General features: G+C 57.6%; 1 protein-coding gene across 1 annotated transcript; it reads left to right on the plus strand.

Moving 5' to 3' along the window:
* On the plus strand, positions 1-24078 carry PXDC1 (PX domain containing 1). Its single transcript, XM_065886276.1, has 5 exons — positions 1-256; positions 12698-12789; positions 13206-13323; positions 20277-20388; positions 23961-24078. The coding sequence occupies exons 1-5, from the start codon at positions 1-3 to the stop codon at positions 24076-24078; spliced, it is 696 nt and encodes a 231-aa protein (XP_065742348.1).
* The last annotated feature ends 373 nt before the right edge of the window (positions 24079-24451 follow it).

A 24451-nucleotide genomic window follows, 5' to 3' on the forward strand; every position in this document is an offset into this window, starting at 1 on the left:
ATGGCCTCGGCGGTGTTTGAGGGCACGTCGCTCGTGAACATGTTCGTGCGCGGCTGCTGGGTGAACGGCATCCGCCGGCTCATCGTCAGCCGGCGCGGCGACGAGGAGGAGTTCTTCGAGATCCGCACCGAGTGGTCGGACCGCAGCGTGCTCTACCTGCACCGCAGCCTGGCCGACCTGGGCCGCCTGTGGCAGCGCCTCCGCGACGCCTTCCCCGAGGACCGGCCCGAGCTGGCGCTCGCGCCGCTGCGCGAAGGTGGGCGCGGGCCCGGCCTGGGGCAGGGGGTCGGGGGGACTCCTTTGAAGTGCAGGGAGGGGGCGCAGGGGCGGTTATTAAGCGGGGATCGCGACATCCCGGGCCCCGGCACGGGACAGGGGCCCTCAGACCTCCGCCCGCCCCCGGGCGGTGAAGTGCAGTGGCTGGTGCGCAGGAGTCGGCGCACGGGGCCCGAGGCCGGCCAGACGGGAGTCCTGACCGTCCCCGAGGCGAGCCACCGGCCCGCGCCAGTGTCGGGCGGCCCCTGCGACTCCCGCCGCGGCCGCGGCCGGAGAGGCGGGGGGGACGTTTGGGAGGAGTTAAGGACAGCGTCCAGCTGGGGTCGCGTCGTGTCTGGCAGCCCCCTCCGAGGCCTCCCCCGGCAGGGCCGCGCCTCTCGTCCCCGGTGACCGACAGCCCGAGTGCGCGGTGCCACGCGGCCTCCGTCGCCACCAGGGTGGGTCCGCATTCGAGTCTGATGAGCCCAGAGGCCTCCTCCCGCGCCTTGTGACTTTCCTGGCTCACAGGGACTGGGTGGCTTCCCGTTTCCTCTCCTCGGCCCACGGGGCTGGCCTTTGGAGGCCGCGGAGAGGAAGCGAGAGGCTGAAGCTGAGGCAGGAGGACTGGGGTCCCCCCTGCCCCCTCCCACACACACGCGTGACCACCTGCAGCGCTGAGAATCTGGTGACACTTCCCAGCGCCCTCCTCTAAGCAGATCCCTGGGGCACTTTAGGGGGCATTTACTGAAGCTGCCCATCTGCCTGAGGTCTTGGGATAATCTCCACTCCGCCCCACGCCCCCCTCCCCGGGACAGCTCCCACCCCAGTGAGTGAATTATATGGGTAATTAGCTCATTCTCATGACACATTCTCGGGCAGACGCGTCACTTGGAAAGGCTCCCAAAGCCAGCACGTTTGCAGGCCCTGCTCCCCTGAGTCTCGCTTTCATGCTGCTCTGGAGGGAGTTCAGTATTATTTCAAGCATGGCATTAGTTTACCTTGATCTACTGTTTGTGTGTGTGTGTTGTTATTTATCAAATGGATGCCCAAATCCGGAAAGCTTAGATGAAGGAACAGCTGTTTATTCAGTGACTTACATCCTTTCTGGAACGAGGCAGGCCATAAACAAACAGGAGTCCCTGAGAGCTGGTGGAGGGCCTGCCCTCCCCCCGCCCTCCCCATACCCTCCCCCACACCCTCCCCCCGCCCTCCCCCCATACCCTCCCCTGCCTCCCCCCATACCCTCCCCCATACCCTCCCCCTGCCCTCCCTTCTGCCCTCCACCTGCCCTCCAGGTCTCTGTCAGAGGACCCCGCTCAGCTGTGACTCCAGGCTCCCCACTTGGCTCCGCCCCTGTAACATAGGACCTGACACTCACTTTTCTCGTGCGGACTGGAGTGCACCCTCAGTGTCCAGCAGTAGTAAGCCCTCCACAAAGGTGGCTTTTGTTGTCACCCCCAGCGGCTTCTGGTGAGGGTCATAGAAGGTGGGGAGGAGGGCGGAGCTTCAGTCGCCTTGGGATCTGGTGAGGAAACCACCTTACCCGGAGCACAAGGGCTAGGGTGCGCTGTGCTCACGCACGCCCTGGGCTCTGTCCCTCCACGCAGGTCGTGCCTGGTTGGTTCTGGGTTTGCGAGGGGTCAGCGCACCATCCGCAAGGAGACAGGAAGAGGGTGACCACGAGGGCGAAAACAAGGCGCAGAAGGGGTATGATAGCTGCTTTCAAGTGTCTAAAGGGAGAAAAATCAGCAAGAAATGGGTATTAGGTTTGGTGGGGGACATGCGGGGCGGCAGTCAGGTGAGGACCAGTTGTGTGTGAAGGCCTTTCGAACAGCCCACGATGGACTGTGGGAATGTCTTCTCGGCTGGAGTCCTGACCAGAGGGCCTCCTGCAAGGCCAGCTCAGCACCCCTGGAGGAGAGGAGGTGGAGGCCCGGGGCCGCAGGACAGGCGACCTGAACCCTCTGTCTGGTTCCAGGTTCTCTGCCTGGAGGCAAGCCGGCCCCTCCCCCAGCACTACCTGAGTTTGTTGTACACCCAAGGGAAGGCCTTTCCCTTCCTTAGAAGGAAGGAAAGTCCAGGGAAGTTGTTTGCTAAGTAAAATACATCGCCATAATGCAAAAGAAGCGTTCACCTTATTTCCAGGTGGATTTGCTATTTGCATAAACAGATCGTCTGGACATACAAACCATACACACAAAAGGCATCCAGATGTGTGTGCTGTTTTAGAGATGCCAGGTTTTCTCAGTGCAATTCCCCATCAGATTCCCTCAGTTTAAATTTATTGCATGTTTCTGGGCTGGGTTACGTTGGCCCACTCATCTCTTTGAAAAGCTTTGCAAGTGTAGGTTTGAGAACTCGCGCTGGCAGCAGGCCGGTAGCTCTTGTGCATGCAGGACTGAACACCTCCAGAGGGTGGGAGCGCCTTGGGTCCGACTTGCATCTTTGATTCCGCGTGCAGTGAAGGGGATGCGGAGCCCTCTGTCGTGGTCCCTGGAGTATCGCCGTGGGAGAGTGTTTCTGTGCAGAGCACTTTTCCTCGATTCTGCACACGCACTGGTGCTAGCCTTGGCTGTCTGTCTGTGGAACGTGTATGTTTCCTGGTGACACGTGCGCAGAGATATTTAAACCCCTGCGTGGAGTGGCGGCACGGGGCTCACTCGCCCACCTCCCTGGTCTTCTGTTTGGGCGAGGCTGCTCTCAGGACTAGTCTTGCTTCTTCTATCCTCTTCCTTGGCCTCTTGGCTTCTCACCTTATGCTCTTCTGCATCTGGATCTGATATACCCGTCCTTCCTTTCTTGTGCCCCTGCCTGGGGGAGGGAGGTAGCTGCTTTCTGTGCATAGTATCTCTGGGTGACCAAGGTGTCCCCTTCTGCTCTTTCCACACTCTGACACAGGTAGGGCCGAGTCTTTGACTTAAAGCCCCTTTACGTAATACTTAACATGGTTCAGGGCTCCTGACCAGATGTGGCAAGGCCTCTTGCCTGTTACATCTCTCGTCTGGGAAGGTTCACACTTTAAAAGACAAGCATGCAGAATGTCCCCAGTGACTGTCTGGGGCTCTTGGATTATTTTGATCCTTTTTAAAAAACAACACCTGTTTCAGGCCTTATGAAGTCATCACTGTAGAAACAGATCCCATTTCCAAAGTAGGCAGGTGACCTTTGATCCCGGATCCCCGTCAAACCAACACTTTATGTTCACTCAGCAAGCACCTACCAGATGCCTCCCCTGCACCATCATCTCCTGAACAAAACAGACAAACCTGCCCTCATGACTCTGTATTCGGTGGGGGGGGGGGGGAATCCAATAATAAAGAAGATAAGTTTAAAAAACATGTTAGACGGTTCTGCACCTTCAGAAGAAAAGAAAAGGGAGGAAGGAGAGGAGCTGTGACTTGCAGGGGCAGGGAGGGGTTCACTTTCAGATGGGCTGGTCCAGAAGGGCTCAGAGGAAGTGACCTGTGAGGAGAGCCCGGGAGGAAATGGGGAGGAAGCGATGTAGGTGCCTGGGGAAGAGCTTCCAGCCAGTGGCCAGAGCAAGTGCAAAGGCCTTGAGGCCAGCGTGTGCCCGGCGGCCCTGAGTTCTGAGGGGGCCGCTGTGGTTGGCGGGGAGAGAAGGGGGTGGAAGCAATGGGAGATCGAGGTAGGGAGTGGGCAGATCACGCTCAGCGTGGAGCTCTTGTCGGAGATGGAGAGCTCGGAACGGGAGCGACCTGATGTGACGGGCACTCTGGCTGCTGTGCTGAGCATGGCTGGAGAAGGACCAGGGCGAGCCGGGGAGACAGGGAAGGTGTGAGAAGTGGTCAAACACGGACGTGTCTGGGAGGGAGTGCAGGGTCTATGGAGAGACCAGATGTGGGTGTGGGAGCCTTGGGTGATGCAGGAAGCCTGCCGGGGGAGCTGATGGAGGGCCCAGCTTTGAACACGGTATTTAGTGTTTTCTCCAAATAAGGCCCCTCCTTGAGATCCTGTGCATGGTGCTGGGGTAACGTCTGTTCACCCCTGTCACCAGGGACATGGATCTGCCTGCGTCTTCATAGACCTTCTGTTAGATGTGAGATGGGGGGGCAGAAGCGAAGGCGTCTGGCACCGACCAGAGAGGCCTGGGTGCAGGTCCGCCAGCCAGGACACCCCGCCTCCCCACGGCTCTAGGGGACAGCGCTCTGCTCCCAGGCTCTGCTCTCACGTGGATGGGGAGAAGCTCTGCACTTCCCCGAAACAAGTGGGGGTAGATCGCCGTCTGGTCTGGGGGTGAACTGCAGAGCCCCGAGTTTCCTTTCTTAGTGAAAGTGGCTAAAAAAGAGCAGAGGCCACCCACAGGTCAGGGCAGCAGATCAGGGGGACAGAGGCCACCTCTGTCCGGCCTGACGGGCCCTGCAGTGGGCCGGGGTCCTGTCCTCCCCCTTCACAGCCCTGCCCCGCCCCCATGCATGGCTTCCCTGGAGGGGGTCCTGCCCCTTCTAATGGGGAGAGGGGCAGTTTTCACTTCTCTGGGGGCATTTTGGGTGTTCTTTCTGATTCACAGACCTATTTTCGAATCTCTTCCATATATAGGGCTGCCGGGCTCTGCCGTCCCCCGGGTCTGGTGCCGGCACCATCCCTCCCGGGAGCCGGCTGTCTCCTCTCTTCCTAAGGTTTTATGTTTCTTTCCCAGACCCACACCCTGCTGTCGCTCAGGCTTTGTTCCGAGTTCCCTGTCCGGACTCTCCTTCCTCCGTGAGTGACGGTGTGCTCTGCGGTCCCATGGTCTCATCCGTCAGAGCTCCGGCCGTGCCGTGGGCCCCGGTGACTCGGGCTAACCCCCAGTCAGAGAAGGAGCGGCCAGAAACTCACAGAGCTTGTTCGCTCTGGAGCTTCTAGGCCTCGCTTACTTCCCACCAGATTTCCAAGGGGAAACTTGGTTCTGCATCTCAGCACTGGGACCGGCTGGTAGCATCTGGGTGCCCCCAGGCTGGCCCCCAGGGACACCGCTGTCCTTTTCTCTTTTTTAACCAGTCTGGGCCTGGTGTGCCTCCACTGTGTGTTTTTATAAACACTTTTCCAAACGGCAGGAGGTGTTTCTGGTTGGGAGCAGTCAGAACTAGGGAAGATGGGCATGCAGCGGAAGGTAGCAGCAAAGCCTCTGAGGTACGAAGCAGGGCCGGGGCGGTGTGGCCGCTCCGTGAGGCTCGGTGTGGAGCTGCAGGGCGGGGCCGCGGAGAGGCTGGCCAGGAGCGATGAGCCCCACGGGCGAGCACGGGCGCCCCAGGGTCCGGCCCCTTGGAGCGGGGCGTCCTGCAGGGGCAGCGGCCGTCAGCAGAGTACATAGGGGACAGTGAGTGAGGGCGCGGCGTTACCAGGGGTTGACGTTGTCCCACTGAAATCGTTTTCGTTGGTGTTTTTGTTCACTTTCACTTCCTCGGGTGACAGTAGGCATCCACCAGCCCTTTCGGTCGTCACCACTGAAAAGGTGGTCCCCATGTCCCTGAACGGGCCTGAGAAGCTTCCCCCCCCACCCCGCCCCCGCCAGGCCCTGGATCCAAATCCTCCCCGTGATGGGGGCAGGGAGGGGGCTGAGGCGAAGGGCTGGACGCCTTTCTTTTCTGGTCGGGCCTGGGCTCCCTGGAACCGTGGCAGCACAGACAAGACGTGTCCTGTGTCACATAGAAGCACAGACCACGTGCCGCGACGTTGTCCTCCAGGCAGGCCCCGCAGGGCCCCGCTCCCCGCTCCCCGACGTGGGTCCTGCAGGTGAACACGACCGCCCTGATCCACTGCCGACTTACACTGCAGGGCGTGCCGCACGTTTAAGAACAGGCACCTCCGTCGTCCTCTGCTGGTGTGTGACTTACAGTCAGTAGGAAACACGACAAGCGGCATTTGGACCGAGGGTGGGGGGAGGGAAGGAGCGGACGTGGGATTAAGGCTCTTATCACGGTGCCCACTCATCACCAGAACCCCCTGCTTCCCGCAGGGGAAAATCCAGGCCCTGCGAGACTGGCGGACCCGCCTGGGGACACGAGGTCACGGCGGGAGGAGGTTGGGCTGAGCGGCCAAAGCACCAGCAGCAGCTTTGGGACCAGGCGGGTGAGGATGCGGTGTCGGGCTGTTTCTGGCTCCCTCCCACGTGACTTGAGGCAGGTGGTTCAGCTCAAGCCACCGCTGCGGGTTCATAAGCTGGCAGGGGTGGCATCTGCATGGCCGCCGCTGTGAGCGCTGAAGCCTCGACAGAGCCATGCTGGACGGGAAGGCACCATGTGAGGCGGAGCTTCTGCCCTTTGCTCTGGGTAGGCAGCGTCCCCTCACCCAGAGCCCTCCCGGTGGGGGTGTGGCGCCCGCCCCCAGGTGTGGCCTCCAGCCTCCCGTCCTAGGGAGGTGGGGACGGCGATGGCGCCTGAGAGCCCGGGGAGTGGGTCACCCCGATACCTCAGTGGGACCCCTACCGACCAGGCCTGGGGCTTTGCTGGTCCAGAAATTGGGATTTGGTGCTTGGCGTGGGTCAGGCTCGGGGGCAGTTTTCCGGGGCAGATGCTCTCGGTGTGTATTTTCTATGAGAAATAGAGCTGCCACGGGGGCAGAGCCTGGGTGGAGAGCCGGGCCCCCCTTGGCCCCCAGGGGTGTGTAAGGCTTGTCTCAGCCCTTCTGGCCCGCTCTCGCCCTCACCCCTGCGCTGCAGGTTCCCTGCTGGGTTTTCCTGGTGACACCTCGCTGCGGTCAGTCTTGGCCTCGTGTCCGTCATCCTGGCCAGCATGTAGGGGCAGGTCTTGTCGCCTTGGTGCCCGCTTCGGGATCAAGTGCTTCCTGTTTTGAGAGCCTGGGACGGCTGGTGTTTATTCCCTAAATTCCTTCCAAGTTTTAAGACGGACTAAGGCGGAGTGAGTGACTCCTTAGCCGTGTTGAGCCTGAAGCTTAGTAAGGAATTCTGCCTGTGGCGGGAGAAGAGCGAGGCGGCCGGAGGAGGAGGGGCTGGCGGAGGGATGTGGTGAGAGGCGGGCATCTCACAGGCCTGGGAAGAAGCGGAGGACAGAAGTCTTCCCGCAGCCCCTTCCCGGGGCCTCTGGACCTCTTGTCTTGTCTCTGCTCGTCTCTCTCCTCCGCCTCCTTTCCCTGCCCTGCTTCTCGTCCTTGCAAAGACGGGGAGGAGATGTTCCCGTCCATCAGTGTTGCCTTGGGCATCTCTGGGCCAGGGGAGGGTGATGGGGGAGGGGGACCGAGCCTTGTGTGCAGCAGGGTGGGCATGGGGGCAAAGGGTGGGACCCCCATGGATGGAGCCTGCGAGGTCAGAGTCGCCACGGGTTCCCAGGGAGCGAGGGCTGCCTGGGGATGCTTGAGTTTAGCAGAGAATAACCACTTTGGTGGAGCTGGAGCTCATGGCTGAGTGAGTCCCTGCTGGTTTTATGCTGACTACCTATTTAGAGGACAAGTATTTACGAAGTAATCATTGAGAATTTTCCTGGAAATTTTAAAATATTTTATTTCCAAAATGTGTACGATCCTCAGCCTTTAGAGAATATCTATCTCGTGACAGTGCCCTCCGCACCTCGCCCGAGCCGCCTGCCTCTCTGGGCTCTGCGTGGATGGACTTTGGAACTATGCCTTCTTTGGCTCAGTTGGAAAGTCCACATCACAGAAGATTTCCCCGGGGTCTGACATGGGAGTCTCCTCTTAAGGGACTGGCATCCTCTGGGTAACGGACACTCCTTCCCAATGGACCCGAGAAGCATGTGTCTTCACTCCCAGAATTACAGCGGCAGAAGGCGCTCAGGCAGATTCAGCCCTGAGTCTGTCCCTGGAGGCTGGGACAGTCACCAGAGATGTTCAGTCCGAAGCCTCCACCCACGGAAGTAGGACGTGGGACCAGGTGCCTGAGGTCAGGACACTGGTCTGTGTCTGCTCCCTCAGCCTGATCTTTGTGCTGATACAGTTCGGGTTCAGTTTGGGTTCCGAGAGTGAGTCAGGTGTTTGTGTTTGTATAAAGACCTAACCCAGGAACTGACAGAAGCTCGTTTGGAGTTCTCGATTTTCAAGGGTAAGCTAGTTTAGACAGAAGGGGTACCCTGGCTGCTCAAGGCTGAATTTCAACCCCAAAGGGATGTGAAATTGACATACTGAAATGTACATAGTCGTGTTATCAATCTTACAGTTTCAAAGTTTTGGGCTATATCTGGATAAATTTCTCACATCACAAATTGTGTAGAGTGAAATTTTTAAAAATTGAGATTATGTTAGTGATGATGCTTTATCAGAAATTAGAAATTTTCCTGGGGCTGTGAAGTCTTCTGAGTCAGTTTCCTTAGAACTTGGGTGTGGCGGGTGGACCGCATCCCTTCCCGCTGTCCTCGCTGGACTGCGTCCCGCGCCTTCCATGGACTGATGGCGCCTCCTGCTGGCCGGCCCTGGAACGGCAGCCTCATAACCAAGGGCGGGGGGGGGGGGGGGGGGAAGGTCTGAGTTTTTCTGTCCAACTGCAAATTTACAACCATTTTATCCGCTTGCATTCTTTAGAATCGCGATCTCAGATAGTAAAACTGAGTCAAACAAGATACCCACAGTTTCCGTTCAATCAACCATATTTGGAATACAAAAACTAAAAGTTCTAGATAATCCTAAATTATTGGACATAAGCACATTTTTGAAAATGAAGTTTAAAATAGTTACTGTAAACAAGTGACATTTGGAAAAGCTCTGCGGGTCATCAAAAGCCAAAGCTCTTGGGTCACAAAGGAAGAATACAGCAGGTAGGACAGAAAGCCCCCCGACTGCCTGTACGTAGTTGAGCGTCTCCATACGCCGTCTGTCCTGGGCAATGACACAGGCCCCAGATGTGGGCTCTGCTCACACCCCGCGCCTGGTGCTGTGTCATTTTGGGAATTGATGCTGATCTTGGGTGTTTCCAGCAGGTGTTTCAGTTTCCAACAGTTGTGAACTTGAGAAAGCTGATGGGGGCGGACCTCAGTGGGTTTGAGACATGAAATTTTAAAGGAAGATTTATTTCATTTCTGCACTGTGGCCTCAAAGCACAGTTTTGGGTTTGTTTGTTTGTTTGAATGTTTTCCTTCCGCATTTAGTACACCTCCCTGTTTAATGGGAAACACCTTTAAAACAACTGAAGGAGGGTGATTTCCAGGCCCAGGAGAGGAGGGAAACGTGGGTGCTGGCGTTGGAAGAGGGGCCAAGCCATTGGAAGCCCCGTAGCCAGTGGTGACCCCTTCCTGCCCTGATGTGGGGTGAGGGAGGGGCTCTGTGGGGGCCAGGTAGCCTTGGGGGCCGCCCCTAGATGGATGCCAGTCAGCCCAGCCGAATCCACAGCTTCACGAATCTCCACCTTTGATTCCCTCCTCAGGGAAGAGGTGAGCGTCCTTGTCATTCACATGGACGGGTTTCCTTGGGGAAAGGAGGACGTACCGTGGGAACGCTGAGCCCGATCGCCTTGGTTGTCACCCAGAAGCCACTATGCCACGGGGAAATAAATTATGAAGAAGGGCCCCCAACCAAAAGCCAAAGCTTAAAAAACTATCCCCTGTCACTCTGTTCTTGCAGGAGGGATTCCAGCGTGTTCTTTCGCCATTGAAATGTTTTCAGCCCCTCTCGTTTTGAAGCACGTTTTCATTTCCAGAGAGCACCGTTTGGCTTCTCCTCAGAAGCATAAAGGCAGGTGAAAGGCAGCGATAAGGTTGCAGCTTCCACAGATAGAACCAAACCAGAGTGGCTGGCAACTCAGTGGGTTTGTTACCACCTCGGTCTTGGGCAGCTTCTCCTCTGAGGCCTGTGACCCCGAGCCTGCTGGCCGGGATCCGGCTGGGGTCAGTGACGCCGAGAAGCCAGAGATGCGGTTGGCACCCGTAGGCTGGTGGACACACACAGATGATAACTTGTCCTTGACTCTGTTCTCTTGTGCAACTTTATTCCATCAACAAACGGCCAACGACCCGTGAATCCCCTGCGGGTGTCAGTGTCAGTGTCAGGCCCTGTGCTGACGGCTGACGACAGGAGGGGACCCTGGGTACCTCCTACACTCAGCTTCACAGGTGGGCTTGGGGAGGCCACAGGGGAGGGAGCAGGTCTGCTGCCGAGCGGTGAGTGCTGCAGAGGTGGGGTGGATGGAGCTCTCCCAGAGCTCAGAGCACACGAGTCCCGCCTGGTGGGTGGGGGGCTTCACAGAGCAGAAGGCGTGTCCCAACCCACGTGGCCTTTAAGGGATGGTGGGATTTTCTCACTCGAGCCTGGAGGTGGGGGAAGGCCAGTGGGCATGGGTGCCCCAGAGGCAGTGCTGTGTGGGCATGGGGGCCATGTTCTGGTGCCTTGGACCCGTTCCTCGGGGTTGGGATGAGGTTGTGGTAGTCACAGAGCAGCGGAGCTCGTGAGGTTGGCGAGGCTCGGACCCCCAGGGTGCACGCGCTGAGCCTAAACCCTTACGTGTTCCCAGAGGCCTGACCACGTACTTCTTGCCTTTCTCTGCTTCGTCTGGAAGGCAGGTCGCCAAGAAGATAGTGTTGCCAGGTAAAGTACAGGACACCAAGTAAGTTTGAGTTTCAGATAAACACTGAATAATTTTTTAGTGTGTCTATCCATACTGTTGCATTATTCATTGTTTATCTGAAACGCACCTTGAACTAGGTGTCCTGCTTTTTGCTTGCTAATTCTGGCCTCCCTAAAAGAAGATCAGCATAGAGCAAAGTGTTTATTTGACTGAATGGTACCCTGGGTGGTTGTAAACCCAACCATGGGTTACACGTGCTTTATGTCCTAGGAGGTGGGTATAAATACGCCGTACGCATTGACCAGACGAGAGGCTGGTCCTATAAACTGTCCTTACAGAACACAACTACTGTGTCATGAACTCGAGTGATTTAACACCAGTGTGCTAGACGTAACAGAAGTTGAAACGTGACGGTAGTTTTGCTTGTCTTAGAATAAAGAAGCTCTTTCTGGGGATGATTTACAGAATTGTCCTGTCTCTAAAAACAACTTTTCAGAGGATTTTTCAGCATCTCTCTTTTCCTCTGTAGACTTGTCCATAGCAAGCAAGAGGTCACAGAGGGGTGTGTGTGCGTGTCTGCGTGTGTGCTTGTGCGTGTGTGTAACTCTAAACAAGAAACTCAGGGCTGAGACCCTGGCACCCTGGTGTTTTCTTTCTCCCTTCTCGCTGCCCCCAGCCTGCAGGGTGGTGGGTAGGCCAGGCAGCCTAGGGGAGAGGGGAGGAGGTGGCCCGGGCCCCTCTCTCCGGCGATGGCTGAGGTTGCCAGCGCGGGCTGTGTGGACCGAGGCTTGGGGTCTTTGGCTGGCTGCCTGGGCCCGTGTAGCTTGAGGTGGGGTGGGCAGGACCAGACAGCCCACTGAGAAGCAGGCCCCCGGGTGGCCAGGTGAAGGTGCACCCGGCCTGTGCTCCAGGAGGTCCAGGGACCGATTCCTGGCCTTGACTGGACATTCCTGACCTCAGCTAATGCGAGGGACCCCCTGCTCAGCCCAGGCCTTCAGAAGCGCCCTCGCCCTGTGTCTGGGGCGCCCCTGGTTTCCATGGACCACGCGTTCTGGGGCCTCTTAATTTCAACCACGTAGTTTAGGAGGTTAATTTAACACTACGTGGACTTGGTGAGCTGCCTGCAAAATGAACAACCCTTTCACCTGTAAATCAAAACCAGAACTTCTGAAAACGGATTCAGTGACTGAACGTAGTTCTGGGATTTAGCCTCTGTGGTTTGGTCGTAGCTCACCGGGACCACCATCCTGGGTCACGTGAAATGTCCTTGGGAATCTGACCTGCTCCATCCCTGGGAAGCTGATGTGTAGGAGCCGTGCTGGGAAGGTCTGTGCTCTGCACTGCTCAAAGGAAGATAGAAACGCACCCCGAGTCTCCGTGCCACTAGCTCTCGTGTTTTAGAGACAGAATACCGCACTTTTTAGTAGCCAGCCGAGACTTCCGGTAACTGGAACGAGGGTAGAAGCCGATTCCTGGAAAGTGCTGTGAGTCATGCCCACGCTGGTTTTCTCTGGGTAAAGATGTGATTTTTTCCCTTTCAAAGCCGGTATCTAAATGACTTGTCTAAACATAGGCTCCGTTTCCACGGGACCTGTGGTCATCTCAGCCGTGTCATTGGGGGCTGGTGGGTCCAGCCTCCCCCAGCTACGGCCACCACGCTGGCGGGGGCTGAGCTCTGGCCTTGTCCAGGGTGCGGCTGGAGAGTCCCGCTCGGAGAGGCCTCTGATGGTGTCTCCGTGGCTTTCAGACGGACAGCGTCCACCGCAGCACACACGTTAATCACTCGTTGGGTCGTTGAAACTTAAAACAAGGTTGAGAGCCAGGCTTTCAGGGCAGGGCTGCACCCACGTGAGGCCGAGTGAACTTCCCAGATGTCTTTTGTGGAGGGTGACGCCAGGGAGGCGTCTTGTTCTGTATTCAATTCGGAAGCACACTTCTTGTTGTGATTTTCTGATGGAGGCATTTGTGTCTCAATCCCAGGGCTGGTCTCCATAAAGGATGCCCACGACATCGAGACCAGGCTTAACGAAGTGGAGAAGCTGCTCAAGGCCGTCATCAGCATGCCGCGCAAGGTGGGTGCGCAAGGTGGGCGCGCGAGGTGGGCGCGGGCGGACGGGCGGGGCCGGGGCGCGCTTCCTGGAAGCGTCAGGTGGGGTTAGGTGTAAGCCCAGGGAAGGAAGGCTCCTCGGGCTCTGGGGGCTCCGGTGCTTTCTCCCTGGGGAGGCAGCGGAAGTGACGGGCTCGCGGTTTACTGGAAGTGAGGGGAGATGGACGTGCGTGAACGCTGGCGCAGACCAGGCACGAACTGTTCCCACTGTCCCCATCCTGTCCGTCCCTGGGCCTCGAGCCACCTGAGCGCCTGACAGGTGAGTGGGGAAGCGGCCCCGTCCGCGCTCAGTCCCGCAGTCTGAGCTGTGCGGGGCCACCAGCGTCAGACGGGCTGCCTCGCGGGAGGAAAAGGTATAGGAATGAACGTGTTTCTTCCCAGTATTCCAGGTCAGAAGTCGTGCTCACCTTCTTTGAAAGATCTCCCCTGGATCAGGTGTTAAAAAATGACAACGTCCATAAAATTCAACCCAGCTTTCAAAGTCCGGTGAAAATATCAGGTGAGAGCCACAGGGCCACCAGAAACCTTCCCAGCCCACTGTCCACGTGCTGGACACACCTCCCCCACTTGGGATCCAGAAAGACAGCCCAACAGAAGGGTGGAAGCAGCAGGGGAGGGACCGTTTCCCGATTTTTATGAAACTGTGTGTTTCTACCTACTGGCCTGCAATGTACACTCTTCCTCCTTCCAAAGCGAGTCACCTGGCGCATAGATTGGAGTGTGCCTAAACAGTCTATGGTGAAAGCATCAGTGAGGCTTTTTCTTTGCGGTACGCGGGCCTCTCGCTGTCGTGGCCTCTCCCGTCGCGGAGCACAGGCTCCGGACGCGCAGGCTCAGCGGCCATGGCTCACGGGCCCAGCAGCTCCGCGGCATGTGGGATCTTCCCAGACCGGGGCACGAACCCGTGTCCCCTGCATCGGCAGGCGGACTCCCAGCCACTGCGCCACCAGGGAAGCCCTCAGTGAGGCATTTTGAAGTGAATTACTGGAATGCGTCGTCCAGCCTGCAAAAATAGGAGTTCACCTAGCGCAACACTGACTTGGTTCTTGGCTTTAGGACGGGGGGACAGAAAGGGACACATGGTGTAGGTCTCCTTAGCGTGGACACTGGGTTGAGCCTCTGACAAATGTCAGCAGCGCTAAGAGGGGATGGTCAGCCGTCCTGCGGGTCAGAGGGGAGCGAGGGAAGCCTGGGTCCAGCCCGGTGGCACCTTCCTCAGATCTGGGCCGCACGTGTTGCTACAACACTAGACTCTGTTTTTGCAGTGCCGTTGGCAAAGCCTGTGAGGGGCATTTTGTAGGAAAAGAGGTCTGTCCTGGAAGTCTCAGGTACCGGGCTTCCCCAGGCAACTTGTCTGGCCTGAGTGAGGTTGTGTGGGCGTTTGCCGGGAGCAGAGGGGATACAGCTCGGGCAGCGGTGACATCCCACAGGTCACCTTGACATGAGGGGAGGCGGCGGGGGGGGTCCCTGTGTCCAGCACTTGAGTTCTGAGTGGAAGGAAGGAAAGAGGAGGGAGCGGAGGAGGGGGGCTCAGAGGGAGGTGATGGGGAAGAATCAGGAGGTGAGGGGACCTGAGCCCAGAGCCATCACCTGAAAAGGAACTGGGCCCCAGTGATGGGAAGATGGAGGGGGCGCATTGGGGTGACGGCTGACGTCACTGGTATAAAAGTGTCCTTACTGACTGATGTACCACGGCAAGGATGAGATTCCTTAATTGCGTGCTGGGGCGCGGCGGGCAGGGCTGGCAGGTTCTGGGAACCCGGGACAGAAAAGTTACTTTTCGCTCTGACCGTGTGTGCGCAGGACAGGGTTCAGCCCGGGTTTGCGTGTCTGCCACTTTTGTCGTCTTCCCAGGAGAGCTGCACGTGTGTCCTTAGGAGGATGAGCAGGGGCTGGGGGCCTCTTCTTAGCTAACGCCTAGCGTCCAGAACCTTCTCTACAGGAGAGTGAAAATGGTGGTCAGCCCTCCTGACCGGATGTCCGGGGACTCCAGTGTCCCAGCCTCAGAGAGGCTTCAGAGTGTGTCGGGCTGTGTGTGCTGTCACCTGGAGCGTGGGCACCTCTGTCCTTCAGTCTTGCACGGAAGAGCCCCGGCCCTGGCATCTCCATTTTGCTTGATTTCTTTCTGTTTTGAGCAAACAGGAGAACCGAGAGCCGCAGGATCCTTTCAGGGCCTGGGGTTGGTGGCAGGCGCAGGTTGACCCAAAGGCCCCAGGGCGTAAGAGGGACGGGCCGGCGCTGCATGCAGGTGCTTCTGAAGGCGACAACCTGGCGTCCCCAGCCCCCGTCTCAGTGCCTTGTCTTTACTGCCGATTCGGATAAACGCACGACCCAAGTTTACCCCAAAGCGCTGAAAGGAAGGAAACAGGATTGAACAGGGGTAGCGCTGGGGTCCCACGTCGAGGTTTTAAGTACGTTCCTGTGTTGTTTCGAGGACTGAGGACAGAGGTTTGGGGTCGCCTGGCACGCAGGTCTGGGAAGGCAGGGCCTCGGCCTCCCCGTGCAGACCGGGAGCCTGGGTCCTGGGGACAACGTGCTCCCCGCTGGGGCATCGCAGTGGGGAGTCGCTGCAGCCATTGCGGCTCAGCACGGAACACTTTGTGACACGGGGCTGCCTGACAGTGGGCTTCGTCAACAGCTATTGCGAGTCAGCTGCAGAGAGCCCGAAGCCTCGTGCCAAGACCGCGGCCTGCAGGCAGCCCTGCGCGGGAAGCTGGCGGGGTCGCCCCTTCCAGAGCTGAGGGTCTCCCACGCCTGGGGGTCCCTCCCCCTCGTCCGCTCTCATCAGTCAAAGGGGTTCTCCCTGGGATCTTCACCCCCAGTCCCCCAGTCTCGCTGGCCCTCCCTCTGCCTGAGCGCCTGGCTGGGCGGGGGAGTTCCCACGGCACGTGAGACGTGCTTTCGTTGGCCACTGAGACAAGGAAGTGGCAAATTCAGAAAAACTTCTAAAGAAAACCGTGCCTTACAGTAGCGCTGCCGGCCGCAGACCTGGAGCCGTGTGGGCAAAAGCCCTGCTCCTCAGTCTGGGCCCGTATTTGTGCTGCGTGTGGACTCGGGAGTGCCCGGGGGATTGGGCCTCAGGACCCGGAGAGCCAGGCGCCCCGAGGGCCGAGTCTCTAGCAGCCCAGCCTCTCCCCGGGGTGTGTCCTCAGTACCGACATCGGCCACCCGGACCTGACTTCCTGGCTCATTCATTTATGGATTTCCTGTCATCCTGGGCATGTCAAGCTGTGGTCACTCTGGCTTTCCATGTCACCGTCGACCCCTCTGCTCCAGGCCCTGGGCCTCCTGCTGGCTGGGCCCTCTCTCCTCCCTCCCCACAATCCCTGCCCGTCCACGTCCACTCCTGTCCAGCTAAACTCCACTCGTGCATGGAAACGGCCGTTCCCGCTGTCACCCCCTCCCCCAGACTTCTCAGCGTCTTCTCAAGCCTCTGATGTGGCATCCTGGGAGGTGGTGCCCTGGCGGACAGCCCTGACGTTGGCCCACTCTCAGGCCTCCTGCAGTGACCTCTAGGTTGACCGGCTAGGGATCAGGGGCTCCACTAGGTGGCGCCAGGCGCCCATGGTGTGAGAACCAGCCTCCCCACCCCCACCCCGGGGCCACGATTCTGGCAAGTGCTCTGGCCTCTTAGGTGATGCTTTGGACCAATGCAGCCTTAAACACTCTTCATCCCGCGTTAATCTAAAAGTTTATTACCGAGTCTAGGAAAACTTAAATTTAGTTTTTCTACACCGTGGCTGTGTTGGCACAGCTTAAAAGAAAGCATAAACCTCAGCCTCGCTCTGGCTGCTTGGATTAATTGATATCGACCTCAAAAATCATAGTACTCAGGCTTGGGAAGGCTGGAAATACAATTTCATTTTTAAGTAACCAGGCATCTGTACAGTCTCAACTTAATTTTCACCACACGGGGAGAGTCCTGGTCTCCAGTTAATGAAGCGACATGGCTTTGGGTTTTGTTCCGTCGCTAGAGACGTTGAAAGTAGAATAGGAAAGGGGATCGGAGAGCGTGTGAATGCTTTCAGGGCTGAGACTGTCCGCAGGAAAAAAAGAATAGATGAATTAATGAAGTGAGTTATGGTGGCATATGGGGCATGTGAAAACAGGGCTGCAAGTAAAAAAAGCAAATCACCACCAGCCAGACAGTAGCCATTGCTGCAGGAATGATCCCTGGAAGATGCTGAGATCAGTGGGTGAAAGTTGAAGGAGAAGCAGAATTTGCACTTACATCTCCACCAGGCTCGTTCTCAACTACAAAGAGAGGGGGAGTCTCCTCATTTTGGAGAAAACCTCCTGACCCGAGAGATCCAGACGACATCCCAGGAATAAGCGAGGCCTGTGGGCATCGCACTCCTGATCTGATGCCCCAGGGAAGGCAGCGTCCCTGCGGGTTCCTGCTGGACCGTCCACCTCTGTCCAAGCACGGAAACGCCAGGCAAGTTGAGGCACAGTCAGTGAAAGACTCACCAGTCCGCGTCCCAAGTGTTGCAGCCACAGGAGAGATGAGGCAAGACCCAGGCCCTCGAGGCCGTCAGGGGTCACAGGAGGCTGAACCACCGCATCTTCCTGCCCCAAGGGATCCGGGCCGGGCCCAGAACAGAGGGACGTGGGTGAAACTCAGGTGCAGGAGGTTTTAGTTTATGGAGCATTGTGCCGATGTTCCTTTCCTGGATTTGCTCGCCGTACCACGGTTATGTAAAACGTTAACCAAAGGACGAGCTGCCGAGCAATCTGTGAAAGCTCTATACTGCTTTTGCAACTTTTCCGTAATTCTAAAATGAGCTCCACAAAAGTTTTAAGAAGTAAGAAATGGCGAAGCAGGACTCTTCTTCATGTGAAAAAAATTCTGTATGCGAAAAACTGGCTTGAAAAGGAGCTATTTCATGGAACTGGCTGTGTATGTGATTAAAGGTACTAAGCTGACTTCTAAGAAATTCCCATTTTCAGCATATTTGAAGGTAGGCCTCAGATGCTGAAGCTTTTCAGTAAGCGGCATTTCCTTTGGTTCTTCTTCTTTGGGTGACCCAACAGACACGAGGACGCTTGGAACGACGATAGCAATAACTACCATTTATGAGCCCCAGCATTTGTTAGAGTCTTTGTAAAAACCATCTCATTTAATCCACACCTGTGCCCCTTGGGGTAGCTGGATACGGTTATTCCCCTTTGACAGACGAAAAAGCTAAGCAAGGAGTAAGCTGCTTCCCACGCTTAAGTGGCAGAAGTGGGTTCCTGGAGGGCCCAGCTGTTCTTGCAGACAATTGGCTTCTCTGCACAGACAATTAAGGAATGATTTGTAACAAGTTTGTTTCGGGGGCTGGTTCCATTTTCTAGATCCCACTTTCTAGAGCTCCAAATCTCACACTTAAGAAAGATGAGGAAGTTCCCATACAAGGTGACTCCTGGCGACATTTACAAATGTTTTGCAGCACTGACGTTTGTTTTCACTTGTAGGGTCTTCCCCTCCAAATTCCCTTGGGAGGCGGTGGGAGAGAGGATCTGGGGGCTGTCAGCTGGCTGTCCTGAGGTCCCTGAGGTTTTACGTGCTTCCTGGGACAGGTTTGAGTCAGTTAATAAAAGCAGTAAAGCAGGTGGTTCTGTGCTGTTGTGCATTTTAAATTGTGAAGCAGGGGGATCTTAGTCTCTCCTGTTGGGGTGTCGTCCTCTGCAGTGTCTGTCCTCTCAGGCGTTGGTCAACGTCTTCGTGCTCTTTCTGCACCTGGTGGTGTCGTTGACCCCAGAGGTTCCAAGCACTGACTTTTCGCTGGTTTTCAGCTCCTTCTCATGACTTACAGGCTGTCTGAGGCGGGTGGGCTCTGGGTGGGCTCAGCCAGGGAGAGGAGGTCGGGAAAGAGACATGTGGAGTGCGACCGACCTCGAAAGGCCAGTGAAACGAGCGCTGTCACTTCTCCAGAAAGTCAATTGGAAATTTTAGCAGTTACTTGGCAAATCCGATTGACGGATAGTCATTTTATCCTGGGGGGTGGAGGTAAGGAGGAAATCGACTTTTTTTCTTCTTTTTTTTTTGTGTCGTTTCCCTAAGTGTCTTCATGTGGAGAGAAATTCATGGAACTGAGAATCAAATACCCAGAAAGATGAAAAGTAAATAGGAAGTTACAATTTCACTTATTAAAAAAAAGCAAATCTGTACATGGGGATAAAATAATCTAAATTATGGTGAGACGTAAGAAATAAAACAATCCCGCAAACAACAATAGCATCAGCTACCCGACGAGACGCGGTAACGCTGGACATCCTTGCGGCCTGTGCCAGGGCCGGAGGAAGGGCTATCTTGAGCTGTTTCCGTGCATCAGGCACTGAGTGGGAAGACGATGATCATTGGATTTGAGGACCCGGCAGGAGTTCAGAGTCTGTTTGAAGCACGTTTCTAAGGTGAGGTTAGTGAAGGCCCTGATTTGATGGGACAAACGAGGCCCTGAGCGTGGAGCTCGATGACCAGGGGCTGAGGTTGGTTGGAGATGCACACAAGCAGCTGGAGCCCTGGTGACCCTCCAGGTCTATCCTTGGAGAGTCTGTGATCCACTGAGGGAAGGGAAGGACACACAGTCCCCGGGAAATGTCAGTAAGAGCTTCCCCAGGTCGGAGAAGGGAGTCAAGTGCACTTATGTTTAAATGGACCAGATGACGTGATGGAGCCTGGGAGCTAATAGGCTCTTAGAGTTGGAAGGGTCCTTGGAGAGCATCCGGGACAGTTTTGAAATTTCCAGTTAGGACGCTGCGTCCGGTATCTCGGGGTTCCCTGCTGGGCTGTGCCGTGGAGTCCCAGGTCCCAGGCCGGTGCTGTTTCAGCTGCCCACGCCTCCGCATACACACACCCCGCCACCACCGATGCTCGGGCTTCCCCGTCCCCCGCTCCCCTTCTAGAGCTGAGTGAGCACCAGACTTTGCACTTGGAATCTAACCACACAGCCAATGTAGACACACAAAGACGATCTCTTTGTTGCCCTTTTAAAATTACCCCAAATTGTGCTTGTTGGTGAGAAGTCAGTTTATATATAGGATTATATAAAGTAAAAGGTGGAGTCACCCGTTTGGTTGAAAACGCACACGGATTGCGCTGGATCCTCACGGCGACCCTGGGCCGTGTTATCCTCACCTGAGACAGGTGAGAGCTTAGAGAGGTCAGGCGACCTGGGCAGAGCCCACGTCGTGTGCGGTCGTCTTAGCCTGAAACCCAGCCTCGTTCTGCTCCAGCTTCAAACCCACAGGGCGGGCGTATGGCGAGAGCGCTCGGACTGCCAGAGCGCCTCTCTGCGGGGGAGAGACGCCCCTCTGGACTGGTGTAGGGTCGGCAGGTGTGGCCCCTGAGTCTGAACGGCGGAGCTTTCTCTAAACTGTGGGGAAGGAGGGAGCACAGTAGGAGGAGGGGGATGTGGGGAGAGCATCGGATCCCCTTCTGAATATTTCCCTTACTGCTTTCGCTTTCAGAAATCATGAGGTCCAATGGATTTTGCCTAGCAAATACCGAAACAATCGTTATTGACCACAGCATACCGAACGGAAAAGACCAGCACGCAGCTGTGGACCCCTCGGAGCACCTGTAAGTGCACTGATTCGAGTGTCATTTTACACACGAGGTCCCGAGCCGTCAGCCAGTGCCCGGGCCAGGTTCCCTGCCCACTCAGGGCTCTAGGAAGGGGACAGAGTGTGACCACGCGGCTGGCAGTGGGGAGGGGGGACATTCAGGAGGAGTTGCCTGGCTTCACGTCTGGGCTGTGCTGGGCCCTGGAGGGTCCGGGGCCACAAGCCTCCTCGTGGGGGCCTGGTCTCCTGGGGGGGTGGGTGGGCGTCAGCTGCATGTTGACCTCTCATCGCCTCCCAGGGGGCTTCTTTGTGGCTCACGGACCTGCCCTGCGGGGAGGGCGGATGCATCGGCTTAGAGAAGGCAGGCAGCTAAAGACCCCCTGCCCTCCGTGCTTCCTTCCTCGGGTGACAGAACATGGACCACGATGGGGGCTCTAGGAAAGCCACCCCGGGTGCTGCCAGCTGTCTCGGGGTTATCGGGCAGGACCTGGCTCGGGTGACTGTCAAGGCCACGCCCGGGGCTCTCCCTGCTGTGTGAGCTCAAGGAGTTCGTTCCCGTCTCCTGGCTCCTGTTCTCTCCGGGTGGGACCGCTGTGCTCTCGCAGGGTCTCCTGAAGGCTCAGGTGACGAGCGTGGACGCCTGACACTGGGACCCCCAGGCAGCTCTGGAAGCTCAGCGTCTCCTGCGGGCACTTGACCGGCACAAGCCCGGAACCAGGGGGCCTCTCAGAGTCCGGGGGTCCCTCCACACCCCGTCAGCCCCACGTGAAAGCGGACCAGGACCGACCCAATGCCGCCATGCCTCGCGCTCAGCCGGGACCACGCACATCGTACACACCGTGTGTGCACAGACGGCTCCCAGCCCGAGGGTCCCCCGAGCCAACTTGGAGCTGGCATCGTGGGTCCGAGGCTGACGTGGATTACATGGCGATAGAAGGAGGTCCTGCTTCATGGGAGGACCTTCTGACCGGGCTTGTCCTGGTGGAGTGGTTGGTGGACCACCAGGGGCTGCAGGGTCCTGGCTCTGGCTCTGCATCCCAGGGACGCGTTCTGTCTCTGAGAGGCCCCGAGAGGCCCTCTGCCCCTGGCATGAGGCCAGCTCTGAGAAGGAAGTTCAACCATGAATCATTTTGGAGGAGAAGCATGGAGAGAAAGCAAGGGCTGTAATGTAACTTTTCCAGCCAGCCCGGGGCTCTGCGTGGACAGGGCGACCCATCCTCAATCTGCAGTGCCGGGTTGGTGGGAGAGAAAGATCGCGGGGAAACCTCTGCGATCCCAGGATAGCTTAACGAGGAGATGTCGGCCTCCGAGCGGCCCCGGAGCATCTCCAGGGAACTTGGGCTTGCCGGGCATTTCTCTAGGTGCCTGACCTCGGGCAGCCCCGCAGTGATGGTCTTCTGCCGTCTGTCTCTCGGGAGGGTCTGTCTGAACATTCCAGGGGACAGGAGGTCACAGAGAGAAGCCTCTCCTGGCCACAGCTGTCCTCAGTGGTCCTCGACGGCAACTGTGTGGCCCCAAGGCTGTGGATCAACGCTGCCAGGCCTGCTGTTAGGACCTGTCAGTCCCGACACTGTCCCTGGGGGAGAGCAGCTACAGTACTCAGACCGGAGACCCCCCTGCACTCAGGGACCAAGTGTGTGTGCCTGGTGGGGATGTGTGTGAGAGCGGGACGGCTGGGCCTTAGCCTTGTGACCACCCTGGTTGGCTGGAGGGGTTGCCAGGCTCCGGGAGATTCTGCCCAGGCCTGGGGCGAGCCCCGACCCTGTCCTCACTGGTTAGAAGCAGGGGGATTTGCCAGGCCTGCTGAGGACCACGGGGGCTGAAGGGGACCCCGGACTCTGCTGAGCATCCCAGGTCCCCTTCCTTCCCCAGTTCTCAGGGGATCTGAGGGCAGGAGAGGTAGCAGGGGCAGGAAGCTGCTGGGCAGGGCTGTGTCGTGGCCGCCACCGGGCCCGTCCCTCACCTGCCTGGAGCCTTTCCCTGCACCTGAGGGCCCCCTCTCGGCCTCACTGCCTGCACAGACGCAGGGCTCCACGCATCTCCACACACGCCCGTCAGCATGGGCTTAGAGGGAAACCCACCTCCATGCCTTTCCTGTCTGATTTCGAAGCTGCCATCGCCGCCTCCTCCGCTTCTCCCTTGCAACTTAGAGGCAGCAGGCCTCCCTGGGACCCCGTCCACCCCACGTGCCCCGGGTGCTGGGGGGGGGGCACCTCTCTGCCCTCCCCTTCCCCCATCCCGGCTGGCTCCCCAGCCAGTGTAGCCAGGCCGGCGGCTATGTGGTTTGGACGCCTCGTGCCCTGCCCGTCACTGCCCGGCTTTCCGCTGTAGTTGAACTCCTGTGAGGTCTCAGTCACCGGGAGTCAGAGCAGGGGCAGTGTGGACAGTGTGCTCAGTGGCCCCAGGCCCTCTCCGCTGCCCGGGCAGGGCGTGCATCCGCCCCCCTCTGCCACTCCCCTTTGTTTGGACTGGTTCTCGGCTGGGGAGCAATGGGAAAGGTACAGGCAGCATCTGTGTCCCCTCCTGGGGAGAAGGTCCTCCGTGCACTGTTTTCTCTGTGAAGCATCTTTTAAAATTTGTAGTCCTTTTTTTCCAGCTTAAGCAAGTATGCTTAAGCCGAGGCTGAGTTAGGCAGGGCGCGGAGATGGTTTCCATTCCTGGGGAATCCACGTTGAGAAGGTATTTAGGTCACCTCACATTTGGGGCACAAATCCTTCCTTGAGTTCTTCCCGTGCCCGCCATGTAATGCCTCACATTGAGTGCAGGACCCAAATGCAGGAACCCGCCCTCTGCTAACCTCTGCCCTCACGCAGCTCCTCCCTGACTCCTGCCTCCTTGGTCGTGTGTGCACGTGGCCCAGGAAGCAGTCAGGCTGGGAGCTGGGACCACACGGCCTTCTTCACCCATCTTTGCCATGGTCCACAGGCCCAGCACGTGGCATGTCCCTGTGCCTGGTCCACTCTGTGTCCCCAGCACCTGGCCCAGAATAACCCCCAGATGGAGAGAGAAATACTCACTGTGTGAGTGGATGGATGGATGGATGAATGGATAGATGGATGGATGGATAGTTAGATGGATGGATGGATTGATGCATAAATGGATGGATGGTTGGATGGCTGGCTGGCTGGCTGGCAGGCTGGATGGATGGATGGACAGATGGATGGATGGATGGATGGATGGATGGATGGATGGATGGATGGATTGATGCATAAATGGCTGGCTGGCTGGCTGGCAGGCTGGATGGATGGATTGTTGGATAAATGGATTGGTGGATGGATGGATGGATGGATGGATGGATGGATGCCTCAATATTGGTCAGTGAGAGTAAATCAGTCTCTAAGGCAGTGAAAACCAAAGCTGTGATGGCTTTGGAGTCGGGCCCACGTGACTGATGAATTTGCAATCACGGTTCCTTCCACACTCGCTCCACACACAGCCTGGTGGTGGATGGGCTGGTGTCGTGGAGAGCCCTTCCTTGCTGTTCGATCCAAAGACCCTCCTGCCAGTGACCGTCTGCCCTTTGTCCAGTTCAGCGGGGCCGGGGGCCAGTGAGCCAGCCCTGGCCTCACCTCTGCTTTCCCGTTTCAGGTTTGAGAACGGCGGTGAGTTTGCCTCCGAGCTGGAGGATGGAGATGACCCAGCAGCTTATGTCACCAACCTGTCCTATTACCACCTGGTGCCTTTCGAGACGGACATTCTGGACTGAGTCTCCACGGGGCCCCTCCTCCCCCAGCTGGTGACCGTGGCTCCGCTGAAGTCCATCATGCCAGGGACCGGTCCTACCCAGCCGCCCGCGCCCACGGAGACCGTAAGTCTCCGACAACCAGGAGTCGGGTTACGGGGGTCCGGCACCCCTGCTGCTTCTAGGGGTCTTCCTGGCCTGTGTATGCATCCCCGGGACACGCCCGCTCCACGCCTGGAGGGGCCACAAGTGCCTGCAGGACGTCCCGGGCCGGGTCTGGACACCGGCTCCTCCCCCCACGTCTCCTCCCTCCACAAGCGCACAGAACATTTTGCGTGGCATCTTGGTGAGTCACCAAGTTCTGGACAACACAGGCGGGTGTGTTCTGTCATCCAGG

The sequence above is a fragment of the Phocoena phocoena genome, chromosome 10 (assembly GCF_963924675.1).
Source record: "Phocoena phocoena chromosome 10, mPhoPho1.1, whole genome shotgun sequence".
Taxonomy (NCBI): domain Eukaryota; kingdom Metazoa; phylum Chordata; class Mammalia; order Artiodactyla; family Phocoenidae; genus Phocoena; species Phocoena phocoena.